This window comes from Wyeomyia smithii, chromosome 1 (genome assembly GCF_029784165.1).
Source record: "Wyeomyia smithii strain HCP4-BCI-WySm-NY-G18 chromosome 1, ASM2978416v1, whole genome shotgun sequence".
Classification (NCBI taxonomy): Eukaryota; Metazoa; Arthropoda; class Insecta; order Diptera; family Culicidae; genus Wyeomyia; species Wyeomyia smithii.
In genome coordinates this window covers 191,023,884-191,039,086 of record NC_073694.1, presented here as the reverse complement: position 1 = coordinate 191,039,086, position 15,203 = coordinate 191,023,884, and the positions used below count along the sequence as shown (strand labels likewise).

At 37.1% G+C, this 15,203-nt stretch overlaps 2 protein-coding genes across 4 annotated transcripts in view; one reads left to right on the top strand and one right to left on the bottom strand.

Moving 5' to 3' along the window:
• Window positions 1-15,203, bottom strand: part of LOC129721151 (uncharacterized) — a 307,031-nt gene that overhangs the window by 229,374 nt on the left and 62,454 nt on the right. The window lies entirely within an intron of this gene.
• The window catches only part of LOC129721158 (autophagy-related protein 16-1), a 260,160-nt gene that overhangs the window by 242,289 nt on the left and 2,668 nt on the right, over window positions 1-15,203 (top strand). For both annotated transcript variants that reach the window (XM_055673402.1, XM_055673391.1), the window contains exon 4: window positions 9,474-9,591. In XM_055673402.1, coding sequence (XP_055529377.1) covers window positions 9,474-9,591 — 118 coding nt within the window. The remainder of the gene's footprint in view (window positions 1-9,473; window positions 9,592-15,203) is intronic.

Sequence of the window (15,203 nt, the reverse complement as noted above, 5' to 3'; positions counted from 1 at the left end):
GGAGTACGACTATCTAATAATGGTCGTTACTTTTTTAGTTACTTTTCGGTTATTACTTTTTGTGTCTAATGCGCGGTCATAAGACACAAAAAGTAATAAAATGTTGCTCAAAAGTAAAAAATTCTTCCCCGTTTGAGTTATGATTTCTTGAAGACCTTTGTACTGAATCGAGCAAACGATGAATCGATACATCTTTTGAATTATTCATCCAAAATTTGTTCTGTTATGCAAAACTATGGTGTTCATGTTGTTCAAAAAAGTGTTTTTTTTTTTACCTTACAACTAACTCTTAAACAATTTTTTCTCTACCACCAAAAGTTTCTAAGCTACAACTTTCAAACATTTACCGGGCCCGTAACCTTCGCCGAGAGTGTCCAACTTCATTAAGGGTTATTACTCTGGGGCCAGTGCTTGCTTTCGCGCGGCCGACCGGCGGCGAAAATCCGTCATCACATTCGCGATGCTTTTTCGCTGCGCAAGTTCGCGCTCACTTTTGCCCGTGGTGGTGCGCAATGGAAATTTTACACTTTCGATGTCGGATTAACCGCCCCGGCGGTTTCTGTCCGGCTTTGTGTTATGTATGGTCAAACACGAGTAATGGGCGGTATGCGCTCGCATCGATTAACGGGCCCCCGTGTGTGTGTGAGATTGGCCCGGGGTGAACTACCGCCCCATAACCAAAGCCTGCCACGAGCATCAACCCAGGCGTGCGTGGCTGGGCTCGAGGCTATCGGCGTCCATTTCAAAGGCGTTGATTGATTATTAGCTTGTAATGAGGAAAATTAGGGTACGTTTAATGGTTTGGGCGCGTTCGATGCCCACAACAGAGCGACAGTATATCGCTATCAGAATTCTCGTTCGCTTCGAGTTGAATGGTAGCAATAATTTGATCTTTTTCTAACCAAATTCGAAATTGCCTCCAATTAGTGGTATTTTTTTTCGAAAAAAAAAAAATGGACGGAGTCTCAATAAATAGAAACTAGTCACGTACATGGTAAAATATACCAGAAGGGGAAATGAAGTTTATTCCCAATCGGTCTGAGCGTCCAGAGCGTAAACTGGACACAAACAGACGACCGGTCCATTTTGTCTCATCCTTTTACGAACGCGGCACAGTTTAATTCTACCCCGGTTTGCTTGGAAGTCCGACTCAGTCGGTGCCAAACTTGATATTCCAACACACACACATCCTCTCCCGTCAACAACGTCATCGCGCGATTGCCATCGTACCGCAGATTCCCTGCCCGACTCAAGCGACCGAGTGAGTGGGGGGGGGGAAGTCAACAGGAACCAAACAGGTTGTGAACCTATGTGGATCTTTAATCCCATCCAGGTGAGTCCACATCTGGCCGACAACGACGTCGACGACGACGACGCGTTCTCAATTATTGGAACATTCGTACGAAAACCACAGAAAGTGCTTTCACGACAACGCAACCATCCCGTCGTACCGGATTCGGTTTTGCCCGTATTTGGCTGGCCGCGGGAACCTGCCCGCTCCGGCAAACGGGAAGATCTATGCGAATTAGATAAAAAAAAACTACATCAAAGTTTACTAGGCCTATTCCGTGCGCGCGCATCGGCCCCGGGAGAAAGGTTCGCCCGGGAACCGCACGAAGATGAACGCACATGCAATTTATAAAACGTCTTTTAGATTCATGCGGGTTTGAATTTAAATGCATATTGTTTCACTTTTTTGTGCCGTTTTCCCCTTCGAGGCTGCGCCTGCAGCGGATTGACCTGATTTCGGCGGGCTTCTGGCATCGAGGGGGGAACTTTCTTCTCGAACCATTGGCGGCGTGCACTTTTTCCCGCCGCCCGGGTCCGAGGGTGGTCGGTTTTAATGCCAAAGTGCAACCGACGACGACGACGATGACGACGACTACGCCGGTAGGATTGCGGCAGATCGATGCCCGCATTTGCTCTATTGGACAGATCTCTTTATATATGTACCAGGAGCAGATCGCTGTTCGGCTGGTTCAGGTTCTGGGATCCAGTTCCTAGCCTGGATTGCTGCTGCTGCTGCGGTTGATTACCATCGAGCGGCTGTGGAGTGGATCGATCGATGAAGTATGATTCATATCCGGTCAAGTTCGTCCCTCAGCTAGAAGCGAGACATTCCGGACCGTCACTGCGGGTAGGAATCAATCATCACCTGTCTAAGTTGAGCGGACAGGTATTTTCTTTTTCATTTAACTACACTTAGTAAAATAAAATACATGTTCTGATCTTGTACCAAGTCTGCGTCCAAGTTTCCTAATCATCAACACTTTTCACAGCTTTTAAAAGAGAAATGCTTCTTATTTTAAATATTTAAATTTACATATAACTTGTTAGCAGTCTCACCGTTGAAACTCAACAGAATGTCGTTTTTATCGGTTGATCACTTTTACGTTTCTTCGTCCAGTCCATTCAGTTTTCTCGGGACTTTTTAGCATGGCGCTCATACTGGACAGCTAAACTTGTTTCTTTCTGAAGATGCCTCCTACTTTTTCACACGCCTCACCCCATCCCACAAACATATTTCTCTAATACTTCTGAGCACTTTCGCGAAAATACCGAAGCTAGATTCTTTTCCAACAGCCAGACAGTGCAAATGAGAGAGAAATTTTCCCGTTGACCCGTACGGATGTTCACGGTATTCGTAGCAAATTTTTTATTGCAACGCTGTGTATTGATGGCTTGATGTAAAATTAAGAATTCGGTCATCTTCCCTTGTCCTATTTCAAACTAACGTTTTGTACACTTGGATACACGTTACATATAGAAACCCGAGTTTCTCTCAGGACGGTCAGCTGGTATGTTAAAACGTCAGAAAACCATTGAGGTTCAAATTGTCCAGCAACACTTTTGTTTCCAGTCTATTCATAAATATCTTTTAGAAGGTTTCTACTCTTTTAGTTAGGCCGTTACAAATTTTATTTTCATTTTATGTCTCCTCCCCCCCTTCAAAAATTTTGAATATTGGAAGGGGAAGAAAAAAAAGCTCAAACCGTTTTGTTCATTTCATTGGTTTTCCGACAGCATAAATGCTTAATTTAGCAACAAACAAGTCAGGTGACAGCGAGAGTGTCGTCGAAAGGCAAGTGAAATAAATACTAATAATAATAAAGTGTTATTTTTCAACATTTATTTGAGTGCAAGTTATAAACGCCATAACTTGCACACACACTTTGATCAAAGAAATTTCTTTTTTTTCGTCTCGGTGTTATTTATTTTTTGCCACCCCCTTTGCTAACTTTGATAACCTTGGACATAAAAAGAATTCGAAATTTGTATCAGCCTAAGTACAAAAATAAAACTATATTGCTAACAAAAAAAACTAGCTTCCAGTTTTCGACATTCAATTTTTCTTATTTTTGTTACAATTTTATATTATTTTTTTGCAGTAATTTGCCACTTTAATTTGGCTGGAAGAAATGATTTTGTCATTTAAAAAATTTAGTTGCCTTTCGACCTCAATAAAAGTGCTTTCCGTTGTGTTTTGTTAATTTTTGAAATGCTAAAAATAGATTGTTCGGTTAGTTTTAACGATCATCATTTTTGTCACAAGAAAACCATTTTTATGTCATTCTCAACATGAAATTTCTTCATTTTTGTTGAGTATGACAATTCACCTTAAAAAGCAACCAACAAGCTGATTTTTTCCGTGTTATCCTATTTATCAGTGCCGAGTCCGTTAGTACTTTATTACTATATAGCGTTAAGGCTTTTCGCATTAAGGCTTGGGAGTAGCTTGGGAGTTTGGTTATTTTTTTTTTACTTTGTGAATTTCCGACTGTTTCGAAGTGAAGGTTTGACACTGATGCGATAGCACACAAGTCTACACTTGTATCCGCAACCTTGCATGCGACTGCTGTTAAAGCTATTGTCATTATTCGATGCAATTCGGGAATCTTAGAAAAAACTGAATGCAATGAGGCAACAGTCAGTAGCTGAGAGATTTGAGGGTGTGATTTTTAACACTGTAATTTTATCAAAGATGGTTTGAAATTCGATCATCTGATATGCGATTGTCGAGTAATAAAAATTACAAATGAAAACAAAAAAATACTACAAGCTATACAACACGAAGGATTGTATGAAATGTTGACGTAGGACGAATATATAAATTTATTTTTACTCTTGTTTAACATATTTCACTACACCTGTTATACATCTAGTATCTTCAACAGTTATAGGGGCTCCACTTGCTATCGTGTTAAGAACAAGAATTAAGTTGAATTTTCTACACGCAGTCTTTTGTATCGAACTGAGTGAAGGTTTTTGCAATGTAGGCGGAGCGACGCAGACTCGAGAATGAGAAACGAAACAAAACACCTTCGATACTACCACCCCTGGTTCTAGATTAACTAATTTGCGTTATCGATATTTGACCGATAACGCACACTGTTTCCAAAGCTGCAAAAACGTGATCAAAATTGTTTTGACCCAAAAAACTTAGTTTTAGAGTCGTAGTGCCTTCAGAAATGTTGATCCATTAATTACTCTCCATTTTATAGAAGTTGTAATTTTGTGATTAATCTACTAAACAGTGAGAAGTAAATTTTACTTTCTCCATTTTTGTATATAAAAATTCACTTTGCTCGGCAAAGATGTAGCACATTTTATAAGAAACAACTTTGTCAAAGACACCATACTTCTATCTACCTATTTAAATGGACTTTTGTGGAGTTTTATAGAAATTGCCAGTAAAAATATTTTTTTTAAATATAACTTTTAGTAGTGATTTTCTACAATTTTTAAATGTTCTACAATGTTGTTTGTAATAACAAACTAAACAATTTCATCGAAGAAAGTTTATTTTTATCTCTCATATTTATTTGGTTTTTGACGATTTTTCTAAATACAATCCATTATTTTACTAACAGATATCAATGGGTTCAATGATGGCAATTTCGGTCACGGGTTTCTTTAAAACACGTTTTATTATGTCAAAGCCAACGTTTCAAGGATATATTTCCTCGTCCTCAGGGCAAAAACAAAACAAACAAGTTCTCAAGTTGTTTTTGCCCTGAGGACGAGGAAATATATCCTTGAAACGTTGGCTTTGACATAATGAAACGTGTTTTAAAGAAACCCGTGACCGAAATTGCCATCATTGAACCCATTAACTATTTATTGGTCAAACACCGCTTAACATCTAACAGATATCTTCAAAATCTGCAAATATCTGCAGACTAAACAATTTCTATATCAAAGTATAAGGGGCCATCCACATACCACGTGGACAGATTTTTACCGATTTTGCCCCCCCCCCCTCCCCCTCCGTGGACAACGGTCCATATAAATTCTAAAAAAAATATATGGACCGTGGACATTAGCCAACACCGCCCCCCCCCCCCGCAAAGCTGTCCACGTGATATGTGGATGGCCCCTAAATAAACCATCATTTAACCCAGATATAGGCATTTGTCTGTCGCTGTCTCCTGTGTATATATATTTTAGTAAATAAGTAAATTATTTAAATAAAAATCTTTCCTAACTTTATAAGTATAAGAGAGAAAAATAATCTTTCTTCAATAAGCTCGTGTATTTCATTATAGTGAACAACTTTGTAGAACATTGAAAAATTTTAGAAAATCACAATAAAAAGTTACATTAAAAAAAGATTTTAAGCGGTATTCTAGAGGAAACTTCATAATACTTCATTTAAATTGGCAGGTAGAAGTATGGTGTCTTTGACAAAGTTGTTTTTTATGAAATGTACTACAATTTTGCCGAACAAAGTGAATTTCTATATACGAACATTAGGAAAATAAAATTCGTTTCTCACTTTTAGATAGATTAATCACAAAACTTTAATTTTCATAAGATGAAGAATAATTAACAAAACAAATTAGCCGAACATATTATGGACCCCAAAATCTTTTTTTTTGAGTAAAAAGACAAAAGTGTAAATTAGTGCATTATGAAATTGTCAATTACAACAGAAATATGTGAGATGAAAATAAACTTTGCTATAGTAGAACATCACTATAAAAAGTTAAATTGAAAACAATTGATTGATCTACAGAAAACTCCACAAAAGTTCATTTAAATAGTTAGATAGAAGCATGGTGTCTTCACCAAAATTGTTTTTTAAAAAACGTACTATAGCTTTGCCGACCAAAGTAGATTTTCATATTCCGGAATGAGAAAAGTAAAATTCGTTTCTCACTGTTAAGTGGATTAATCACAAAATTGCAACCTCTATAAGGAGGATAGTTAATGGAACAACTTTACTGAAGACACTGTGGCTCTAAAATTAATTTTTTTGGGTCAAAATAATTTCGATCACGTTTTTGCAGCTTTGGAAACGGTGTGCAACGGTGGGCAAAAATGGCACGATTGAACCGGAAAATCACCCAGCTTCGGAGTGCAAATTCTTTGAATGAGGGTAATATCTTGCTGCGACGTAATGTTTATAGGAAACACTGCCGTTCCTCTCTGGTGCCCAAGTCGTAGTTCTGAAAAGAATCGATTCTATAATTTTCAACCAGAAATGCGTGCTACACCACCGCCGGTAGTATTTAATATTTCTCTTGGCCGCACACAATAAATATGCAGAATAAAGGTAAGGTGTTCCGCAGTGCCTGAAAGGTAGCTCGTAATCATTTTTTTTTTCCTGATGTCGGGTACCTCTAACAGCTGTCCACTCCACTCGCTACCGTATGACGAACAAGAATGAATTTTTGCAATGTAGACGGGGCGACGCAGACTCGAGAATGAGAAACGAAACAAAAAACTTTGCTAAGTCAAAATATGCAGGCAGTAGAATTTATTTCGTCCATGTTATTGTTATCCGTGCTCGGGAAGCAAGGCAAAGCGATAACGAGAAAATTATATGGGAAAGCTCGACCTTGGAACTTTTCACCTATTTTCAGCATTCAGCAGTAAAGCAACAATGTTGAACATTATTTCAAACAAATTGTCACCCATTGTATCTATTCACCGACACATAGATGACTAAGATTCATAAAGTCGTTCACCTGCTATAATCGTTTGAAATCTGCCGTAAAATTTGCCAGTTTCATTTTCAATTTTACGTTTTGCTTGACACTACGTAAATGAATTGAAAAAAAAAAACGAAAACAAAAACATATCGCGATTCCGGTAAAGTATGTAAAAAAATGTATGAATTTTGAATTAAGTGTAAAATTCCTCTGGAATTAAAATAAAACGGCTGCCTAGAATGCCGAAAACAGCAAGAGCGCAGAGCCAATATTAGGGAATTTGATTTCGGAAGTTAACTCCATAGAAACAAAACGGTTTTACTCCGCCAGAAAAATGCAAAGAGTAAAAAAGAAAAACAGGTAAATTTTCAAAGCCGCGTGAGAAGAAACTTCATTGTACTTCTTTAGGAGAAGCTCATCGTTTTTATGGTTATCTACACGCACGGAAAGGCAGCCAATAGCAGTGACAGTTTAAAGTGGCTTATGCCTAATATCCATTACATTTATTGGTGACTACTTCTAACGTTTAATGTTCTTACATTCAACCATAACGTTTATGATACTTTTACCGTCTTCATAATTTATGTATTTGTGCCTAACGTTCTTGCTGTCCGCCGTTACACTGCCTCTAAAAACAGATAAATTTTGTGACAAAACCTACGCTGTCCGTATGCGCTACCACCGCACACAGTGCCGCATTTTTTCCATTACATTCATCCAATTTCAATATAGGTTATGTTTTGGTCTACAAGCTATGAGCTTTTCACTTCGTTTGACGTTTCCTTGCATTATATCAAGAAGGCTCTTCCCGGCTAAGTGGTCAGCGCACACAAGTGCCCAGTTTATTCCTCATCTTTCGCTGATTTATGAGTTGGTAGCGAGCGGCTCTTCACAGCCTCATCATATTTCATTGATTTATTGAGGACACATCACCCGCTGCGCGCATATAATCGTACCCGGACCCACTAACTAAGGCAGGGTGCGTGGTGCAGTTTACCGTTCTATAGTCACACTTAATTTACTGTGAGCTGTCATTAGGAGCTGCTGAACGTGGCTGACAACCGCCGCATGATGATGTGCGTGTGCGTTTTGTTTGATTGCGTGTTTTTCCTAACCATAGCAATCAACTCATAAACTGCCAATCAATTTAACACCGCAGCTGATTAAGTTTGGCATTCGATTGCTTGTTTCTATATTGCGCTGACGGAACTGCACAAAACTGCCGCGATCCCATTTGTGGCGCGAATCGTCGGTCCCGGACTGGTTGCAGGTCCGATGCTGCGCATAAAGGCAGAAAATTTGCCATAATTGCATGGTCGCTCGCGACCCCCACGTCGAAATTAGATTTTAAGGTCGAGTAGTTTCAAAAATACCACTTGAAACACTTTTTTTTCTTCTCTAATTTGCCTGAGAGGTCGAGGAAAGCATCTCGCTTGAAACTTTATCAAGCGTTTACGGAGTGTGCTTTTATTTTAATCAGTTTCACACCTTTTGTGGCTGTATAAACATTATGAAACAAAAAAAAAAAAAACCGGTGGGAGTTTGCCGGTTTGACCGATTGATTTCCGAAACCAGTGGAATGCCGCTGGAAACCGTAAATTTCCCACCGACTTCGGTTGAACTTTTCGCTCCGCTCAGCGCCGCCGCCAGTGTGCAGCAGCAGGGAAAAAGGCGGGTGACACCACCCTTACCGTAACGTTTAGCGGAGACCCGCGCGATTGATGGCGTGAGATGATTAAGCTTTGGTCGCTTTTTATGCACACGAGGGCTGCTTTCCCTGAAGGGTCGGCAATCGTCGTCGTCGTCGTTTGTCGTGTCGCGATTTCAGTTTCTTTTTGGTTTCTGGGAATTTTCACTTTCGAACCGACTCACTGTCGGTCGGTGGGTCTTGGTGGGGTGATGATGGGTGCTTCGATGCGCCACATGAAATCTGCCGCTGGCTGGATGCGCTGATCGCAATCGGCGACGGATTTTCGCTTCCCGGTGGGCAGGGCGAATCGCACCCCGACCCGATGACAGGGGTTTCGATTTCCGTCTGACCGTCTTTTTTTTCCTTGTGTTGTGTAGTCGACACACGAGCGCCGATTCGGATCGAAACTGAGGCGCCCTGGTCGGTTGTTAATAGTGCGGAGATGAAAAGATTTGATCGGTTACCGTTGCGGAGGCATCATTGCTGGGTGCGAATTGTTTTGACTGGTGGTTGCGTGAGAAAACCATATGACTGAGCTGAAAATTGATTGACGGTGCGGCGGAGATGTATTACTGGCCACGTTTGGGAAGGGTAGTCGTTTTTTTTAGGGAAATTGAAAGTGTCTTCCAACGACGGAACGAAAGCCGCAGCGTGTGTAACATTTTTTCCGTTTTCTCGATTCCCATAGTCGCTCTTCCGATAGAAACAAAAGCAGTATGGCTTAGAAAGCTGATTAGTTTGTAATTATCTTTGGCCTGAAAAGTCTCAAGCCGGCACAAGGGGCGACGTGGAGGAAGTAACTGTCTGAACGGATTGTTATGTTCTTTTTTCTCTCTCTTCAATTTCAGCACACACTGACAGGTCACAGCGGAAAGGTAATGGCGGCGAAATTCCTCGGCACCTCATGTCTAGTCACCGGCAGCCACGATCGGACGCTCAAGGTGTGGGACCTCAAGAACCGTTCCTGTGAGTATGAACTGTTTGTGATAGTTTTGACAAATGGATGTGAAAACAACAGTTAAATGCCACGTTGGTGTGTTGTTTCTTGGTTTGATATAACAACAATACGGTACTTAGTAATTGAGTAGGATGGATTCGTGTACTATCACGGTCGCCATGTAGAATCAGAATATTCCTTTGTCACAATTGACAAAAAGTGGTGATAAAGTCGATAATTGAACAATGAACTTTTAAACATTCCAGAGTGGAGTAGCCACATTCCTCATTAAAAGTTACATTGTAATCTAATTGTCCTTGAACAACATAACTCTGGTTCTATTTTGATATGAAATATTGAAGCTACAACTTTCAGAAAAGGTTGGACAAAAAAGTTTACACTGGTTGTGCGTGTAGTTATCAGAAATTATCTAGAAACTCCACCACAATTTTCAAGGGTTAACGTTTATATTAGAATCATATATTATGTGGTTTTGGCCGTGCTGATTGATGTTTGCAGTCGAATAGCTAAGACAACAACGTCTTGGATATGAATGATGCTTTTTTGCATCTAGAGCACCCTCGCAAAAAACAAATATTCAAAAATTAAATGATCTGTCTCTGGAAAATACTCTAACTTTTTTTCAATTTTTTGATTAAAACTAAAAATTTAGGTCTGTTCAAACATTTATTCCTTTGATTTTTCTCTTGTTATAGGAATAGTAAGTTGTTGACCCTCTCTTTTAGTGAGAAGTGCAGCATCAGGGTGGCGAAAAAGTTTGCAAAATGGAATTCCCTGATTATCCCTGATATTCCCTAAAATTTAACATCAATTTCCCTGATATTTTTCAGCATTCGGCACAAAAAAGTACAACATAGATCAACGCAAATCTGGAATCACAGTAAATAAACTATTCAATCGGTTATGAAACCCATCAGTAGATGTCCAGAATTGACCTTTTATGCTGAAAAAATCAGTTTTTGCGCTAAAGAGCCGCCTAAAAAAATCGCGTCTCGGTTTAAAAAATTTCCCCTGATATTCCCTGATCGAAAAATGAATTCCTTGATTTTCCAGGTTTCCCAGGTTTTCGACACCCTGAGCATGGTCTTTTCCGCTTTTACTATAACAATATTTCGGAAATAAGACGAAAGTCACATGTTGCATTCACTTAGGAATCGGAACACGACATCTTATTGATGTCTGTGTCTGGAAAGTCATAAGCTCAAACTCAAATTTTTAATTAGGCTGACTTAGATTATTATAAAACTTTACAGGTATATTGATCATGAAACAAGGTTTTTATCGTCATTTCGAAATGCCCAGAACAAAGAATTCAAAAAAGTTGTTAAGTCTCATTTTTCTTCCAAAAACCTAATCGAAACATACTAAAAACTTCGAAGTGCTGATAAAAAAGAAAAATATTGATCTGAAAGTAACAGAGTGATAACAATTGAAGTTAAACAGTCAAAAGTTTTAGAAAATACAGATCACTGAAAAAAAGATTCTCACTTGACGTAAAAATCTAGCCAGAAATAGAAATCATCACATATTTAGCAACTAGAAGGAAACTTAAAATAAAAACGAAAGACTCATTTCAAACGTTCATCTTGATTAAAAAAAATCGCAACCGATAATAGGAAAATGGAGGCAAAATTAAGGTTAGATTCCTAACTCGGGAAAAAATATTTAATTTGAAAAAGACATTTTCAACCAGCCTGAAAATTTCTAATTTCTTTTTAAGATTTTTCAGGCCCAGTAAAGGACATCATCTTTTCATGATCCAAAAGTAACATGTGACAATAATCAAAAAATAGCATCGCAAAATCGATAAATTGTTTCGACCAAAAAAAATTATTTCAGAGCCGTAGTGCCTTCAGGAAAGTTGATCCATTAATTGTTCTCCATTTCATAGAGGTTGCAATTTTGTGATCAATCCACTGAACAATGAGAAACGAATTTTACTTTTACCAGTTTTGCATATAAAAATTCACTTTTTTCGGCAAATTTGTAGCACATTTTATAAGAAACAACATTGTCTAAGACATCATACTTCTATCTGCCTGTTTCAACGGACTTTTGTGGAGTTTTCTACAGACTGCCACCAAAAAAATTTTTTTTTCAATATAACATTTAGTAGTGATTTTCTACAATTTTTCGATGTTCTACAATGTTGTTTGCTATAATGAAACAAACAATTTCATCGAAGGAAGTTTATTTTTATCTTTAATATTTCCTTAGTTACTGACGCTTTTTTATTAAAAATAAAAAAGACTAAAAAAAATTCTAAGGGACATTTTCAAGAAAACTTCACAATAGTTTATTTAAATTGGTGGATAGAAGTATGGTGTCTTCGACAAAGTTGTTTCTTATAAAAAGTGCCAAAAACTTTACTCAGCAAAGTGTGTTTTTATATGCAAAAATGAGAAAAATAAAATTCGTTTCTCAGTTTTAGGTAGATTATTCATGAAATTTAAATTTTCATAAAATGAATAATAATTAACAAAACTATTTTGCTGAAGACACTCAAGCTCCAAAATCAGTTTTGTTCTTAATAAAAGTAATTAGTGTCAATTAGTGCATTATTTAAGTAAAAATCATCAATAATCGAAGAATTATGGGAAATAAAATTAATTTTCTTCGAAGAAATTGTTCATTTTGTTACAGCAAACAATACTCCACAAAAGTTCATTTAAATAGAATATATATAATAGAATAGAGAATAATTATTGTGGCTCTAAAATGATTTTTTTTAGGCCAAAACAATTTCGATCACGTTTTCGCAGCTTTGGAAACAGTTTGTTCATAAATTTTTCTTCGCGATTTACATCCACGATTCGCATCGGATATTTTCAGCGCTTTTGCATGAAAGTGCAAAATAGCCACCGTAAACAGTGGTGTTACCATGACGAGGAAATATTTCACTATCATGCAATGTTCAGAAGAATGTCAATTTATCTGTCAGCCGCAGTGAAAACGTGTTCGTTTGATTTTCACCGTTTCAAATTTGCTGAAAATTGATTACTCTGAATTTACAGATCGGTGTTGTTGTATTTGAACGATGCACGTGAAATATTTCTTTATAATTTCAGTTCGTTTCAAGGTTGAAAACCTAACTAGTGTATTTGAAAGGGTGCTGCGATCATTGTTAGTGAAAATTAATAAAAATTGGTTGTAATTTTAGAAGATTTTCGCTAGTGAAACTGCTTGTTATCATCACTCGCAATGGTCCAGAATCCCAATTAAGGGGGAAACTTGGGTCTAGAGCTCTATAGCAATATTTCAGAGAAAAACTTTCTTCTACGAAGTTTTTATATATGATAAAAAAAAGAAACAATTTTGCAATACTCATATCTATATCTCTATTCTACTCAAAGTTATTAATGTTTCGCATCGAAAAATATCCCTTGGTCTCAATTTGAAGGGCACATTTGACTCTATATGTGAAAAAATTAAGAAAAAATATTTTGTTTTTTCATTTTAAAAGCATGACTAATATTTCAATAATTTTATATATTATGAATAAGAGCAAAACACACCGATTAATTGTTTGATATTTTTGCTCAAAACTAGAAATAATTACCTTTAATTTGATCCAAAAACATCTGAAAGCGACCAACTGGTTTGAAAAGTTATGAATTTTTGAAAAAATAAAAACGTCGAATGGTCACCCTATCGCCGAATTGGTCACGCAAAGTAGTTCAATTGTGCTCAAAATTGCAATGATGAATCTATGTTGAAAAATATCAAACCCGTTTTTATCTTCGTCGGGTCGTTAGGAGGACTTGCTCCGAAATAGGGTGACCATCAAAAACGTCTTTATTCGACATATTTTTTTTTCTAAATTATTAACTTATGAACCAGTTGATCGATTTTTGATCTTTTTGGATTGAATTAGAGGTGATTACTTGTAGTTTAAAGAAAAAATACAAAAAAAAAATTAATCTATGTGCTTTTACGTGCATAATAAAAACAAATATTGAAATTTTCGTCGTGTTTTTAAATTGAATTTACTCAAATTTAAAAATAACATATTTTTTTAAATTTTTCCCTATTTAGAGTCAAATGTGCCCTTCAAATTATGACCAAGAGTTTTTTTTAGGTCTGCCCCAAAACGAATGACAAACAAATGAAAAACGCATGTTTTTTAATGAAAAACATTAATATCTTGGAGTAGAATTAAGATATTCATGATGTCAGCATTGCAAATTTTTTCTCGTTCAAAGCCCTAAAAGTCGTTCTGAGGCAGTTTCAAAGTGTAAACCGTAAGAAAAAGGTATAGCGAAAAATGTGTTTTTTGAACAAGGATACTTGAAATTTGATAGAGCTATATACAGCCGTTGTATCATGGTCACCCTATTTCGGAATTGGTCACGCAAAGTGCTTCAATCAAATACAATTGAATTCACTCAAATTTGAAAAATAACATATTTCTATAAATTTCCCCGTTTATAGAGTCAAATGTGCCCTTTAAATTGAGACCAGGAGATATCTCTTATGTTTGCCCCAAACGAATTAAAAACGCATATTTTGTGATGAAAAACATTAATAACTTTGAGTAGAATTGAGATAGACACGATGCCAGCATTGCAAATTGTTTCTCTTAAAGAGCTCTAAAAGTCGTTTAAAGACAGTTTTAAGGAGAAAATTGAAATAAAAAAGTTAGAGCGCAACATAAATCGGTTGCTTTCAATGATAGAGAAAAGCTTTTTTTACAAGGTCACTTAAAATTAACGGAGTTATAACTTTGTAGAACAACTTCTTCTTTTATCTGCACGGTTCATCTCGCAGTAATGACCTTTTCGCGAGACGACGCGGATGAAATCTGGCAAATATCTAGCTCATTTACAAATATCTGGCAGATTCTGAGGTTTATCTGTTTGTCTGGCGCGCAAACAAAAATCTGGCAAAATCCAGATTTATCTGGCATACTGGCAACGCTGCTTGTGTATCAAAAAGTTGAAGAGGTTGTTCATAAGACACGACCGCAAGGTCTATGTAGAATTACGACAGCCTCAGGTCAATGTATTTCGTGCATTACTTTTTTCTAGTTTGGGAATACGATCGATATGTTCTAAGGTTCACTTAAAACAAAAAAAAAGAAATTGTGTTAAACGTTGGGAAGTCATTTGATAGTAAAGTAGTTAAGATTTATTCTGTTGTCTATCAGCTAGCTGTTAGGGACAACTCAATAGCTGATAAAGTTTGGAAAATGGTACTTCCGAGGTAACAACAGAATGAGAGTCATCCCACACATGTCATGCAAATCGCAATCTGTAATGATGAGAAGTTAGTTACTTAGCACCCCAAAATCATTTAATTGCGACTGCAGTAGGTAAATTTTTCTGCCACTGGCCAAATCATTGCAGATAGTGCTGAAACTTAATTTTATCCCCAGTCTCACGAAATGATATTATTTCTTCGCGTGTATTAAAATTTGATCTACTTATTTACGCGTCTTCAAAAGTCCAATATGAAAAAGGGAAGTTTGAAGTTTTCAAAGCCATTTTTTTCTCGAAACTATGCAATATGAGTTATGCAAGTTTTGAATGGAATTTGTTCGGTATTTGTTTCGTATTGTTACTGTGAACCAATCACGGGTGCTGTATTTTCCTACTATGACGCTTACAACAGTTTATGGCAG